The sequence below is a fragment of the Saccopteryx bilineata genome, chromosome 1 (assembly GCF_036850765.1).
Source record: "Saccopteryx bilineata isolate mSacBil1 chromosome 1, mSacBil1_pri_phased_curated, whole genome shotgun sequence".
Taxonomy (NCBI): domain Eukaryota; kingdom Metazoa; phylum Chordata; class Mammalia; order Chiroptera; family Emballonuridae; genus Saccopteryx; species Saccopteryx bilineata.
The window spans coordinates 393509602-393526075 of record NC_089490.1 but is presented as its reverse complement, the minus strand read 5'-3'; the positions used below and the strand labels follow the sequence as shown (position 1 = coordinate 393526075).

General features: G+C 35.5%; 1 protein-coding gene across 1 annotated transcript in view; it reads left to right on the top strand.

The window, feature by feature from the left end:
• The window catches only part of LOC136320858 (glycine N-phenylacetyltransferase-like), a 33700-nt gene extending 18461 nt beyond the window's left edge, over positions 1 to 15239 (top strand). Inside the window, exons 3-7 of the mRNA XM_066253998.1 lie at positions 2207 to 2302; positions 7999 to 8106; positions 11984 to 12110; positions 12964 to 13135; positions 14837 to 15239. Of these exons, the coding sequence (XP_066110095.1) occupies positions 2207 to 2302; positions 7999 to 8106; positions 11984 to 12110; positions 12964 to 13135; positions 14837 to 15239 (906 nt within the window). The remainder of the gene's footprint in view (positions 1 to 2206; positions 2303 to 7998; positions 8107 to 11983; positions 12111 to 12963; positions 13136 to 14836) is intronic.
• The last annotated feature ends 1235 nt before the right edge of the window (positions 15240 to 16474 follow it).

The following is a 16474-nucleotide window of genomic DNA, read 5'->3' as shown; positions in this document are numbered from 1 at the left end:
CTAGCAAGTAGAGGAGCTAGGGTTTGAGTCCTGGTCTGTTTGACTAAAAACACAACAAACAAAAAACATGTTTTTAACCCTGTGCTTCATTTTGTTTTGATTCTGGCTACACACACACACACACACACACACACACACACACACACACACACTGGCACTAGATTTTCCAGGATTGTTACAATTGGGTCAACAAAATGGAGCCATTGAATTTGCTTTGAACTTCTTGAGATTGTGGATTTTAAAAAATATAGCTACTCTTCTACAGTGTCCTTAAATATCATATATACATTGATCTGGTATATGCAATATAAAAATATATAATCATATATATAGTCAAATATTTATGTATAATATATTAGAAAAACTACATATTTATATATTACTTTATTTCAGAAAAACTTTGAGGTGGGTGTACAAACATGTACATACACACAGATAACTAGTCACCTAGCCATTTTTATATTATTAATTTGGGATTATATAACATGTTTTCTTGACTTTATAGAATACGCTTTTATTACATCATTAAGTAAACTTTGTAGACATCATTTAATGGCTCTCTGGTAACCATTATGTGGATATGCCATCATTAACTATTTCTCTATAATAGATGTTGGATCATTTATGAATTTATAATATCACAATACTACAATGGATTTCCTTGTGTTTATACCTTTGTAGATAGACATCATTTTCATTCTTGGATGAGTTTCTAGAAATAAAATTATTGAATAAAATGGTTTGCTCTGTTTTTAAGGTTACTAGGATATAATTCCTTTGATTTTGCCAAATTATGCTTGGGTAGTAACACTGCTAACCAATATTTCCTCCTATGATTTCATTCCTTAGAAAAAAGAGTCTAGACACAATACAGTCTTCAGGATCTTTTCTGGAAGATCTAATTTCATGATAGCTGAAAAACACTACTGATGCTATGGCAACAGTAGAGCATGCATTTTAATGCCTGGATCTTGAGGGAATGTAGTGCTAATTTCTGAAGAGGTACATTATTCTTCATTTGCATCTGCACAGCTGAAGACACTCACTTCTCAGGGTCTTGGCCTGATATGAATCAAATGGGCTGTGGAGTTTTGTTTTACTAGATATGTTAAGTGATCCTTCTTACTTTAGAATTGTTGGGAAATCGTCAAGGAACTCTGAGGTCCAGGTGCATTCTGGACTTTGGCTTCTCATTTGTAAAATGAAAAGTTTTAACCGGATAATTTCTAAAGCCCTTTACCTTTGACAGAGTGTGGTGTCCTAGGTGACTTCTCCGTTCTCCTCTTCCTGGACACCTATCTGACCTCTCCAGGCACTTTTTGTGTGTTGGTTTCCTTAGACCATTTCCCAAGGGAATGAAGCAGAGGTGCTGCACAAGATGTTTGTGATTAACTAACTGCAGAAGCTACAGATTCTGTATCAATTTTTGGAAAAGTGCATCCCTAAGTCTTGTAAGTTGAAGGAGTAGGGGGTGATGTGCAGAGTGCTGAGGTATAGAAAGAATAGATTCAGTGCTCAGAACTTTTTCCAGGCGGATGGGAGTACAAGTTTAAAGTCAGATTCCTCCTTCAGGGATGATCTTAATACCCATATCCATTCACCTGCATTACTTCTTTTTCAATCTCTTAGACATTTTTTGACTCTATTGTTGCCAGTGGAAATGGGGTTCCCAAAAAAGGCTAAATAAATAAATAAATAAATAAATAAATAAAAGCACTTTGGGATCTGCATAAGTGGATGAGGTGTAGTGATAAGATTTATTGGAAAAGAAATAGATGACTGCCCTTAGATTCCCCGTCTATCAGCTCCATCTTTCTGTTGTGGAAGAAGTTCAGCCTTGTCTTCATCAAGCCCAGAAGAAAGGCCAGGGTCTATAAATTCTGTGTCATTAATGCTTCAAAAATACTTTTTTAATCTCAGTGATTCCTTAGTTGTTGACATTTTGGGTGGTGTAAAAATAAAAATGAAAATTTCACAGATGTTTTTAAAAGTTTAAAAATATTAAAAATGATTTCAGAAAGAGGTACCTGTGCTTTCTACCAGACATATTCCTCCTTGGAGTTAGTGAGTTTAGTGAATCAAGTAACAATGAAATGACTGAGATAATGTCCAGACCACGAGCTAGAACAACTTATGTGCCTGTTTTGTGTCTTTGCATGTTTTCCAGCACTTCTCATTCCTTGATACTTTTTTATCCCTTCATTAGGCTAAAGTACCTGCCAAGATGTTCCAATTAAAAGGCTTACAAGTGTTGCAGATGCTAGAGAAATCCTTGAGAAAGTGCCTCCCCGAGTCTTTAAAGGTGAGAGTGGAACCTTCTTAGGGAAAAAAGAATTAGCAACTGCCTATGAAAAAGGTGGAAAGAGAATTAGCATTCACTGAGCACATGTTCTGGGCCAGGTGCTTACTCAGCTTGCATCTTATTTAGTTCACAACTTCTTGCTGCAAGGAAGGCATATTATATCCATATAACCAAAGAGTAACTGGAGGCTCAGTTATATGACTTGACCAAGATCACACCAGTACTGAGTTACAATACTATGATTTAAATCCACTACCTCAACCCATTCCCTTGTGCCCTTCTAGGTATTATATTGGATAACAAGGGTAGCTTTTCCCAAATTGTAAGGTTGACTGAAACTAATACATTAATGTTTAAATTATTATTTCAAACAATCGATTGACTGATAAATTTTAACAATTATAATTTTTCTTTGAAATTAATAACAGGTCAATATCTACTTTGTTAAACTTCAAATGGATTATGTTTAATTCAGGGTGAGACAGAAATTTAGTTTTAGAAATGGATCAATGATCTTGTACAATGGAGAAGAAGAAATTTTTGTTTGTTTTTTGTTCTGTAAAAAAAGTTTTTTTGAAATAATATGTTTCAAAGGGTCTGGAATATTACCAGGAATAATAAGTGCTATTGCATTATGGTCAATGTTTCAATTCACCAAAAATACAAAAAAATGCTAAAATGTATACACCTAACATGAAGGCTCAAAGTACATGAAGCAAAAACTGATGAAACTAAAAAAAAAAAGGTAAATTTAGTTAAAGACTTCAATACTCCTCAATAATTTATAGAAGAGATATCAAACTTGTAAATATATAAAAGAGCTGAACAATACATACTTTGAACCAACTTTAACTAATCGACATTTATAGGATATTTTACTCCACATTATCAGAATAGATATTTTAAAATGCACATTGAACATTTACTAAGATAGACTATATTTCTAGAATTTTAAAAGAATTGAAAATATTTTGAGTATTTCCTTTAACTGTATGGAATTAAAATTTAAAAATAAATCAAGAAATATCTTTAAAAATCCCGATTTAGTAATTTTACAACACACTTTTTTTTTCTTTTTTTCTTTTTTTTTGTATTTTTCCGAAGTTGGAAATGGGGAGGCAATCAGACTCCCGCATGTGCCCGACCGGGATCCACCCGGCATGCCCACCAGGGAGCAACAATGCTCTGCCCATCTTGGGGCGTCGCTCTGCCGCAATCAGAGCCATTCTAGCGCCTGAGGCAGAGGCCACAGAGCCATCCTCAGTGCCGGGGCAAACTTTGCTCCAATGGAGCCTTGGCTGCGGGAGGGGAAGAGACAGAGAAGAAGAAGAGGGGGAGGGGTGGAGAAGCAAATGGGCGCTTCTCCTGTGTGCCCTGGCCAGAAATCGAACCTGGGACTCCTGCACGCCAGGCCGATGCTCTACCACTGAGCCAACCGGCCAGGGCCTACAACACACTTTTATTTAAAAAAAAATTTATTTGGAAAAGTAACTTTAGCAGGGTGACATTGATCAATAAGAGTACATAGGCCTGACCAGGTGGTGGCACAGTGGATAGAGCGTCAAACTGGGATGCAGAGGACCCAAGTTCGAGACCCCGAGGTTGCCAGCTTGAGCACGGGTTCATCTGCTCATCTGGTTTGAGCAAAGCTCACCAGCTTGGATCCAAGGTCGCTGGCTAGAGCAAGGGATTACTTGGTCTGCTAAAGGCCCATGGTCAAGGCACATATGAGAAAACAATCAATGAACAACTAAGGCGTTGCAACAAATGACTGATGCTTCTCATCTCTCTCCGTTCCTGTCTGTCTGTCCCTATCTATCCCTCTCTCTGACTCTCTCTCTGTCCCTATAAAAAATAAGAGTACATAGGTTTCAGGTAAACATTTCTATAGCATTTGAACTGTTGAAGATGTTGTATACCCATCACCCAAAGTCAAATCATTTTCCATCATCTTATATTTGTCCCTCTTTACAATCCTACCCCCTCCCCTACATCCTTCTTTCCTGGTAACCACTTCGCTTTACCTATGTCCAGGAATCTCAATTTTATATCTCACCTATGTGTGAAATCATACATCATGCTTTTAAATAAGTTATGCTTTAAAGTCACAGAAAAATTTGAAAATATTTTAGTTGAATGAAAATAGAAGTACAACATATCCAAAGTTTGAGATGCAACTAAACCAGTGGTAAGTGGCAATTATCAAGCATCAAGTGTTTATATTATAAAAGAATAATGGTCTCAAATCAATGGTATATGTTTTTACCTTAACAACTAAAAAAAGAAGAGTACATCATCTTCAAAGTAAACAGAATTAAGCAACTTCTAAAAAATAAGAATTAAAACCAATGAATTTGAGGAGAGTAAAACAGTTAAAAACTGAATGACTCCAAAATCTGGTTCTTTGAAAAGTTTAATAACACAATGTCCAAGAAATAAAGAAAAAGGATAAAAATTACCCCTAGAGGCAATGAAGTATGGCACATTACTACAAACTCAAGAGACATTACAAGGATAAAGAAGGACATACTATTATAAACACCAAACCCTTAATTTTTTCAATTTATGGCCTGTCAAAAGAACCAAAAGTAGGCCACTGACTTTCCTGCTGCTCTGGCCCCTTATGTAGGAATCGTCTGTAGACTAAACCACAGACATTTAATAAACCTGCATCACTAATCCTTCTGATGCAGGGCAGCTGTCAAGAAGTTTAGAGTCAGCTGGCTAGAAGGTAGGGCAGCTGTCAAGAAGTTTAGAGTCAGCTGGCTATGAATCCACAATTCAGTTTTCTGGGTAAAATTGCAAAAGGTAAACATCAGTGAGTCTCAGTGTTATTGCATGTAAAATGAGTAAAATCAGGAAGTCCATACTTTTTTTTGCTAGATGTCCCTCAGTCTTTCTCTTTGCTTTTAAGTGTTGTCAGAAAGATTAAATAAAATGATATGATGAAGTTAATAGCCAACCCTTCTTTAATAGTTACTAAGCATCGGGAATCACACTAAGTACTTTACATCAGTGGTCCCCAACCCCCGGGCCGCGGATTGGTACTGGTCCGTGGGCCATTTGGTACCAGTCCACAGAGAAAGAATAAATAACTTACATTATTTCCATTTTATTTATATTTAAGTCTGAACAATGTTTTATTTTTTAAAAATGACCAGATTTCCTGTTACGTCCGTCTAAGACTCACTCTTGATGCTTGTCTCGTAAGTTCAACAAATATATTTAAAAATACCACAGTTTTTACACCGGTCACATAATTTTATTTCGTGCATTTATCCATCCCACCCTAAAGGCCAGTTTGTGAAAATATTTTCTGACATTAAACCAGTCCACGGCCCAAAAAAGGTTGGGGACCACTGCTTTACATGAACTCAAAGTTCTTACTTGAATCATACAGAGAATCATGGCCTCTCAATTATTTCTCTGACTTGAGCCAGATTACAAACCTAAACTCCTGAATTAAAGAAAGAATAGGTGTCCTGGAGAAAAAATTGCTGCATTGTCAAAAATATATACTGTCAATCTTTCTCCCAGCCTTCTGCAAAGGGACCTTCCTCCTCTAACCAGGGTGACTGCATTTGCAGAAAGAGAATTAATCAGACTTTCCTTAATTAAATATAGATTAAATGCATACCTGGTCTATCCTTTAATTACTGTCAGAAAGAGTGACTACAGATCAATTCAGCTAAAACTGTAATCATCTGTTTTTGTAGGCTTCACTTAACATTTGTCTATATTAATACTTAATTGTCTTCAACTGGCAATCCTACATGTATAATGAATTAACATCCTACAGATAATGAACCTTTTTTTTTAGGAGTGAGAATTAGTAAATCAGTCTGATACTTTACAGACAGACATTTTTATCTTGAGAGGATTCTTATTTTCTTCTATGCATTGTAAGACAGGGCTCTAATCTTTAAATTGTTCTTCTTATGTTAAGTGCATCTCAAATTTTTGGAGAAACCTCTTGACACTACTTTTAGCTCAACTCAATTGTGAGGCAAAGTAAGCCTCAAGATTAGATTCTGGTTTAGTTATACTATTATGTACAGAGAAAGGAAGAAGAATTTTATTAATTTGTAATATAATGTTTATGAATGTCAGTGGTCTCAAACACCAGTCTTTAAATTTTTTCACCTCTTTATTTTTTCTAAAATTGCATTTAATATTTCTATTGAGCCCTTGCTGATGGAAGAAAATTAAAATTTTTATAGAAACTTAGTAAAAATAAACTTTGCCTCCTCATCTTTTTGCTTAGTCTGTCATAGACTTTTCATGCCATGAATAGGAGTGCACAGATTGAGGTATGGTCTTTGGTCATTGAAATGTTGATTAATCTATTGGTCCTGGTCTTTGGGATCTTTCTATATCATCTACAAAGGCATCATGTTTCATGTTAAATAAAATAAAATACTGAGGTTGTCCCTGGTACACAATACTATATTCCCTCTCCCAAGTACAGGGTCCCGTATAGTTTAGAAGGTCTTTATAGCCTCATTAATGTTCTTCTTGATGGCAACTGTGTTTCAAAAAATGTCTGTGGAAAAGTCTAAACAGGTTGTCTAATAGGTAATGTTTTTAGTCTTTGGTCACCAAACATTGTGCTCTGTCTCTACTTATTAAATAAGCATGAGCTTGTTTAAGCTTTATGGAGAGTAATTTGAAGATATGTGTAAGGAAAAAAATCTTTAAATAGCAGTTGACTTTGGCCCAAAATTCCCATTCAAAAATTTGTAATGACAGGCATATTTGCAAAGATTTTATAAAATTTTTATTAATTTTAATTTATTGTGTTAACATGGATTCAAATGTCCCACTCAATATATCACCCTCACCCCCACCCCTCTGTCCCTCATTGCACCCCTTTGCTCCCCTCCGCTTAACACCCTCCTCCTCTTCGTTCTGGGATTTCCTGTCCTGTTATCGGTATTTCTGTGTTATGTATATATAATTTCACTAATTTCTTCACCTCCTCTGATCCCCTTCCCTCTGACAGCCGTCCCTCTGCTCCCTGTGACCCTGCCTCTGCCTCTATTCTGTTCCTCAGTATACTTTGTTCATTAGATTCCACATATAAATGAAATGCAAAGATTTTTGAAAAATAAATGTTCTTGGGAGAATAAACTGTTATAGTAAAATATTAGAAAAAACTAAAATGACCAGCAGAAAGAAATAGAAAAACTTAAATTAGAATTCTAATGGATACCATTAAAAATGATGATGTAGATTTATTTTTATTGACATGAAAATATGCTCTTTATATAATTAATGTGCATATGTGTGCATGTGTGTATAAAGAAAGATAAATGTTAAACAAATACATATTAGGTAATTTTTATATGTTAGGTAATTTTTTATATATTAGGTAATTTTTTATTTAAAAATTGTGTGAATGTGTAAAAAAGTAGAATAAAATGGAAAGATATGTCACTAAATTCTATAATGTGAAAGTGAATAATGTTTAGTTCATTTTATTTATCTAGATATTTAACTATACTTATATAATATTCTCATGGTTTGACCCCAAAATCTATTTCCATTGGATTAATAAAGTAGTACCTGAGGACTGAAGTAGATGCCTTACCAGTTACTTACCCTGATTTCACAGAAATAATCCTTGTCCATATCAAAAGGACACTTTGCCATCTCTCTTAATAAAGTGATCCTCTCACTTTCTTGTGATGCTACAGGTTTATGGGACTGTCTTGAACATGAACCGGGGAAACCCATTCAATCTTAAAGCACTGGTGGAAAAGTGGCCTGATTTTACTACAGTGGTTGTTCGCCCTCAGGAGCAGGTAAGGTGACAGATGTATAAACATACACTTCTGTTTGCTATATGTACCTACCATGCACTTAGCTGTGTAGACCCAAGAAACCCAGAAATAAATCCCAGTGATGGTTAACAATTCTTTGTCTTCAGGAACTCAGAGCCTGGAGGAAAAGGTAGGTAAGAAATTACAACATGGTGTGAAAGCAGGTAAAAGCATTCAAGAACAGACATGTAAGTTACAGAGCAGCACTGGCCAAAGAATGAGTAAAACTGTGGATGTCAGAGTATGCAGGGAAAGGAACAGAAAGCCTTCTTGGCAAACACTGTACCCAAACTGGGTTTTGAAGATAAATAGGTTTTTGACAAGTTGAAGAAAAACAGAGGATGCATTCTAAGCAGAAAAAAATAACACCCAATAGGTATTATATAAAGATAAATATGAAGAATGTTAAGAAAATTTAAAGAATAAATTGCAATACCTGTATTCAAAAATATATTTTTAGTATCAAACTTTTAAAATCACTGAAACTTATATATGACAAAGCCACAGGTAACATCATATTAAATGGGGGAAAAACTGAAAGCATGTCCTTTAGGATCAAGAACAAGACATAAACGTCCACTTTCACTGTTGTTATCCAGATAGTACTGGAAGTCTTAGCAAGAGCAATCAGACAATCAGAAAGAAAAATGCATCCAAATTAGAAAAGAGAAGTAAATTGTCATTATTTGCAGATGATATACTTTTATAGAAAACCCTAAAGATTTTACAAAAAAAAACCCACCAAAAAACCCAAAACAAAAAACCTACTAGACCTGGTAAATAAATTCAATAAGGTAGCAGGATACAAAATAAATACTCAAAAATTTACTGCATGTTTATATACCAATAATGAACTATCAGAAAGAAAAACTAATAAAACAATTCCATTTATTATTGCATTTTTAAAAAGCTAGATATGAATCTACCCAAGGAAGTAAAAGACCTTTATTTAGAAAATTGACCCTGAAAAAAGAAATTGAAGAAGTTATAAATAAATGGAGGCATATACGATGTTTGTGAATAAAGAGAAGTAATATTATTAAAATGTTAATATTTACCCAAAGCAATCTATAGTTTCAGTACAATTCCTAATAAAATACTAATGGTATTTTTAACAAAACTTGAGCAAATATTCCAAAAATGTATACAAAACCACAAAAGACTTTGGATAATCACAGCAATCTTTAGAGCAAAATTGGAGGTATCATACTATTTGATATCAAGCTATACTACCATGCTATATAATCAAAACAGCATAGTGCTGCCATAACAACAAATTTATAGATCAATGGAAGAGAACTGTGAGTTCAAAAATATACTGCTCACAAAAATGAGGGGATATTTCCAAATAAATATGAAGCAATGAAAAAAGAAGTATTTGAATTTTTTTATTAAACAAGAACATCAGAAAAACAAACAAGTCAAAGAAAGTCATTTGATTATGCAAATGAGATGCAAAACCAACTTTTATTTCATTAGAGAAAATGCACTATACAAAAGGCTGAAAGTGCTGGAGTATCTGAACGTTCCCTGATCCCCTAATTTTTGTGAGCAGTGTAAATCTGTGCTTCTGTGTTCAATTAATATGTGACAATGGAGGCAAGAACATACAATAGGGTACAGACAGTATAGTCAATAAGTGATTGTGGGAAAATTGGACTGGTACTTGCAAAAAATGAAACAAGATTACCACCTTCCACCATATAGAAAAATAAATTAAAGAAGAGAAGAAAATAAAATTGGAATTATTTAGACTAAGTCAGGGATTGGGAACCTTTATGACTGAGAGAGCCATGAACGCCATATATTTTAAAAGTAATTCCGTGAGAGCCATACAACGACCTGTGTATGTTATGCATTATCCAATAAAAATTTGGTGTTGTCCCAGAGGACAGCTGTGATTGGCTCCAGCCACCTGCAACTGCTCATGAACATGAGCGGTAAGAAGTGAATGGATTGTAATTCATGAAAATGTTTTATATTTTTAACATTATTTTTTATTAAAGATTTGTCTGCGAGCCAGATGCAGCCATCAAAAGACCCACATCTGGCTCACGAGCCATAGGTTCCCGACCCCTGGACTAAGTGGTTATTGCATTATAAACACAAGCATGTTATAAGGATATTAGAAAATAGAAAGCAAAAACTTATCATGCAAGAATATGGAACCACATAATATCATTTTACTATAAAATATTTACAAATAAAATTTAAATGTATAGTGCTTTTAAGAAATTACTGAACTACACAAAATACAAAATGAAGATGTTTAACTTACTTACTGAATCCTAAAAATGGAAAACTTTTTTGCTTTTTAAATTGCTCTTAAAAGCATAGATTGTTTTTCTTTCCACCATCTTTCTGTGCATAACAATGGTGTACATGACTGTCCCGGCTGGTGCTCTCAAAAGAGTATCAACAATGCCAAAAAGTGGTGCAAATACCAGGTTCTTACTAAGCTGTGCCCCAAAGTCATTGTCCAGTTTCTAACTATGATAATGAAGCATGGTTCCATGGGCAAATTCTAAAGTGTTGATACCACAGAGCTAGGAAAATTGTGAATCTCACAGGCAGGTTAAACAAGTGTGGAGTAATCAGTCCTAGACTTGATGTGCAACTCAAAGATGTAGAAAGATGGCGGAACAACATGCTTCTATTTCAGAAGTTTCATTTCATTTTATTGACAAACTCAGTGGTTATCATGAACCATAAATAAGCAAGTAAAAATCCTAGTATTCTTTTTCTAGGCATGTAATACATATGGGTAAATTGAATTCCTCAATAGAAAAAAAAAGCACAGATCGTCAGTAGTATTAGTACTGAGTATTAGTGCATTTCTATAAAACACTTTTCAGCTATTCCGCTTTCATCGAGTTGGTGTTCTGTAACTCCTTCCTTTGTTTCCTAAGAATCTCATCTCTATATGCTAAGTTTGAAAGAAGTCTTTTTAAAGAAATTTTGTGTTTCAATTTTGTTTGCTATACAAACTATTTTAAAAATAATAGCGCATTGTGGTTTACATTTCAAAGGCAATATGTGTTTTTATTTTGTATAGCATTATCCTAAGTATGTGGAAATTCTAATTCAAGGTTACTTGTATTAAGTTCACTGTTGTCATGTTCATAATGCATTTCTTTCTGAGACTTTAAAATGTAGTAAGATTTACTCTTGCAATGGAAACTTGCCTTTGATAATACTTTCTTTCTCCTGAGGTTTCCAGAATTAAAAAGAATGCTTTCTAAACTGGTGCATGTTTGGTTGATTCAAAATTGTAATGCAATATATAAATATTTAGTTTTGCAAGGTTTTCTCTCTTTTCCTTTTTTTTTTAATTAAGTGAGAGGTGGGGGGGCAGAGACAGATTCCCGCATATGCCCCAAATGGGATCCACACAGCAAGCCTTCAACTCAATGATATTCTGCTCATCTGGGGCTACTGCTCTGTTGCTTGGCAACTGAGCTATTTTTTCACCTGAAGTGAGGCCATGCTGCCATCCTCAGGGCCTGGTTCCAACTAGCTTAAATATTTTGAGCCATGGGTGTGGGAAGGGAAGAGAGAGAGAGAGAGAGAGAGAGAGAAAATGGGGGAGGAGTGGAAAAGCAGATGGTTGCTATTCTTGTGTTCCCTGACTAGAAATTGAACCTGGAACTTCCACATGCTGGGTTGACACTCGGCTGCTGGAAAGTTTTTCTTAATCACAAATTGAACAGTTGATGAAATCCATGACGTGGTCTCATGATGTAAATGATTCAATAGGTAAGTTTGTAAAATAGTAAAGTATAATAAGGTTTGTAACATAAAGCATTTCAATCACTTGGTATAATTAATTTGATTTATCTTAAATTACTCAATATAACAGGAGATGACAGATAATTTTGATCACTACACCAATACTTACCAAATTTATTCTAAAGACCCCTCAAACTGTCAAGAATTCCTTGGCACATCAGATGTCATCAATTGGAGACAACATTTACAGATCCAAAGTAAGTAAGAAATATTGGATGTGTGGGCTGCTGGAACTGCTAATGTCTATACTTGCTGGCTCACTTTTCACCCTGAGCCCATCCCCCTATTACCTGTACTTCCTTCTACTAAACCCCAAACATTCTGCTTGATATTTATTCCTCCTATCAGCTGCCATCACTTCCTTCTTCGGTGGAGTAGAATTCACATATTTTAAATTACAGAATTAATATAAGAAACTATGAATAATACAATTTCTCGTTAGCAGAGAATATCTTTTGCAGTCATTTCAGGATGCCTCAGGAAGACTGAGTATAAGATTGGAGCTCCCCGCATGGCCTTCCATTCCTTGTATAAGAATGACAGCTCCTTGTGCTCTACAGTATCTGCCAGGTCAGAAGGACAACTGCCATGGTTATGAGCATGCCCTACAGAGTCAGATTCCCTAGAGTGACATCCTTGTCCTGCCAGTCACTTGCTTGTGATCTTGTGCCAGTTTTGTAACTCATTCATTATTCAGCTTCTGCATATATAAAAATGAGGATAAAATATGTAAAACATAGAGTCGATGTAAGAACCCAATGTGGTGAATGTAACATGAATACCTGGGCATATGGTGTGTGCAGATGCAAGGTTGGCTCTACTATTTTTTATATATCACTTCTCCTTTGATTTCATAATAATATAACCAGGATTTCTAGTGTTATGTGTGTTTTGCGTAAGAGAAAACATGCTCAGGCAGTGCCATGGCCAAGGTTACATAGTCATTGGCAGAACATTAAAAGCAACATTGCCTGACTTTAAATCCTGCAAGCTTCTATTGGGCAGCCTCTGGTAACACCTCACTTCTCTCCTTATTCTACCCTTTTCTAGGTACACAGTCCAGCCTGGATGAGGCAATACAAAATCTCACAACCATTAAACTGGTCAAGGTTGAACAAACACAACGCATCCTCTATATGTCACCCATAACAATAAGAAAATTGCTCCCTTCCCTGCCAGAGGCCAACAATTTACCTCTTAAATTTGGTCGACCCAAAGCCACGTGAGTTTGTAAAAAGATGTTCTCCCTACACACATACTTCACTATTTCCTTCCCTACATTCCTTCTTGCCTCCCTACAATCCATTCCAGAATTATTATTTTAGTATGTAACATGAATCAGGTCAATTCACCCACTTAAAAGCCATTGATGTTTCTCAGCTTACCTTGAATAAAAAGTAAACCCCTTTATGAATGAACGTTCAAGGTCCTTTACGACCTGACATTCCTCACCTCTTGAACTTCATCTTGTCTGTCTTGCTTACTCCCATGAATGGCTCTGGTCTATTTTCAGCAACTTGATTTCATATATTCACAAATGCCTTTGGGCCACTGCATTTACTCTTTGTCTACCTAAATGCCCTTCCTTCTGATCTTCACATATTTGCCTCTTTCCTGACAGTCAAACTCTCCAATGTCATTTCTTTTGAGAGATCTCAGAATACTGTATCTAATATCACCCTTTCACATAATTCTTTATCACATAACCCAATTTTTATTTTCTTTATTGCACTTATCATGACCTAAAATCAGCTTATTTGCAGATTGACCTATCTGATGTTTGAGCCTCCCCTATGATATTTCAAACTTTATAAGAGTGGGAGATCTCGTTATGTTATTCATTAATACATTCTCAATAGTTAGAACACAACACGTAGCAAATGTTTGATAAATACTCATGTAATGAATTTACAGAGCAAAAGGTTTTTAATAATGAGAATTTAAACAAATTATGTATTACTTCCAATTGATTTCCAGCCTAACACTAAATATAACTGAGTGGTGATGGAGATTTGAACTGGAGATGCCCAATTGCAGGGCCTCCTGTGCATTACTATGCACAGAAAAGCTTTATTCACGTTGCATTGCACAATACACCTGAAAGACACCTCAAAACATCCAATCTCATTTGAGTTTCTTTTTCATCTCATGGGATAGACAAATTAGGAGATATTATCTTCTTTTTTCCTGACAGAAAATAGGCCCAGAAAATAAAATATTGTTCTGGTCATGTGGAAATTCAAGGTATAACTGGGGTTGGGTCTCGATGGTCGAGTTCTATGCTGTGGACTTTTTCCAGGACACCACTTGAAGCCACTTTATGCCACAGCAGAATGCTTCAGACTTAGGTGTGCAGTATCTGGTGGGTGCTTCCAGTTCACATCAGTGCCCCTCTCTTGACTTGAGCTTTTCCACAGTGTCCAAGGTCCCTCTGACACCAATATGCTAAGTCTCCATGTTTCTCAGCTCTGGCTTTACATACAGCTTGTTGGTATGTGCTATGGGTCACTTGTTTATTTTCTGTTCACCTATTACTCTTATCTGAAGATGAGTGTGATAGTAATTCTCCCCTCTTAAGTAGAAAGACACAGCAATGTCGAGAAAGAACAGTATTTAATGTTCATGTGGAACCAGTCCTATACTTGTGTAGTAGCTCATATAATATTCATAGTTTGCCTTTTGATAAGAATGCTATTAATATCGTTGTGCTATAAAGAAAAAAATGGAAGCAGAGAATCATGACATTGCTTATTCAAGATCTGACAGCTAGTTGGATTATGCATCCAAGCTGTCTGGTTGCAGAATCTGTATTTTCACTTGCGCTCTTATTTAAATTATCTTAAGACAATTTGGAGGAAAACAAATATAACATTGCCCAATGTGGGTGATATCATAGGCTGTTCTTCTTCCTTGTTTCCAACAGCAATAATGAGAAGTTTAAACTCTCATCTCTGGATGTCACCCACGCTGCCCTGGTGAATAAATTCTGGCATTTCGGTGGCAATGAGAGGAGTCATAGATTCATTGAACGCTGTATCAAGAAATTCCCCAGTTTCTGTGTGCTGGGACCTGAGGGGACCCCTGTGTCCTGGACCCTGATGGACCAGACAGCAGAGATGCGGATGGCATTCACCATGCCTGAGTACCAGAACCAGGGTCTCATATCTAGTATCATATTTGCTGTAACCAAGAATCTGAGCCCACTCAGTTATCCTATATATTTCCATACAGACGAAGCCAACATACGCATGCAGAAAGCCTGTCAGAACCAGTTTGTTATCCTCATGCCCTGCGACTGGAACCAGTGGAAATGTGAGCCTCTGTGAAGCAACCCTGAACACAAGACAGTGTTGGTTGTCAGTCATGTAGCAGGAAGAACGTATGTAGATGGAGAGAATAAAATAAGTGATGATCAGCAGTAGAGCAGTTCTTGTTATTTGGGCTCTGTGGCAGCAGTGGGAATGGTCAACAGGATCAACACAACTGCTGCTCACAAATCATTCATAGATGTGCCTTTGGGTGCAGCAGTCCTGGCATGGGTAGACCTTCCTGTAGTGAACCCTGGTCTTGTTCTGTTTCCTACACTTCTGGATCTCTCCATATTCAGCTGCAGGCTGCCCGACTGCTTCCCCTGAACTCTTATCTCACACATGGGTTGTTGCTAATGGGCATATTTTGCCAGTTTTGCCAAGATGTGGTGTTATAATAATACAATTTCCCTTTTATTTTTTCATTACCCTTCCTTTCTCACCCCAGTTTTACTGAGGTATACTTGACAATGTTGCAATATATTTAAAGTGTGCAATGTGATGATTTAATATTTAAGTACATTGTGAAAGGATTCCCACAATCAAGTTAATTAACACATCTATCACCTAACATGCTTAACTATTTTTTGAAAGAATGCTTACAACTTACTCAGCAATTTTCAATGTTACAATACAGTATTATCAACTGTAGTCATCATGCTCTATATTAGATCCTCAAAATTATTCATCTTATAAATAAACAATTATACACTTTTACCAATCCTCTCTCTATTGCCTTCACATCCCCAACCTGGCAACAACAATTCTATGCTTTTTTCCATAAGTTTTTCTGCTTTTACATTTTTTTTTGTATCATGTAACAATTGTTTCTCTGTGTAGTTTTTTTTCTCACTGTTTTACCAATATCCTTACTGGTTAGTAAGAAAATTATTCATAATCAATAAAGAATACCTGTGATCCAATATTCTAGAAGTACTATTGTTTGTTTTCTAGCAGTATATTTATCCTTATTTACTGTGTTCATGGAATACAGAACAAGAGAATTTAATAAGTACTTTGTACTATTACAATAACAAAACAATTTAGTACCTTAATATTCAGAAACAACATACATGAAAGAAATTGTACAGTAGTTGTTAGTCTATATCCAAAATTATTTAAATTTAAGGTAAATCAGAGCAAATTCATAAAATTGTATATAATTTTTAAAATTTTTATTACACATAACATTTATGTTCTGTAAACTGGATTAAAATGATCAGTATTGGATATAACTGTTTTATTTTTTAAAT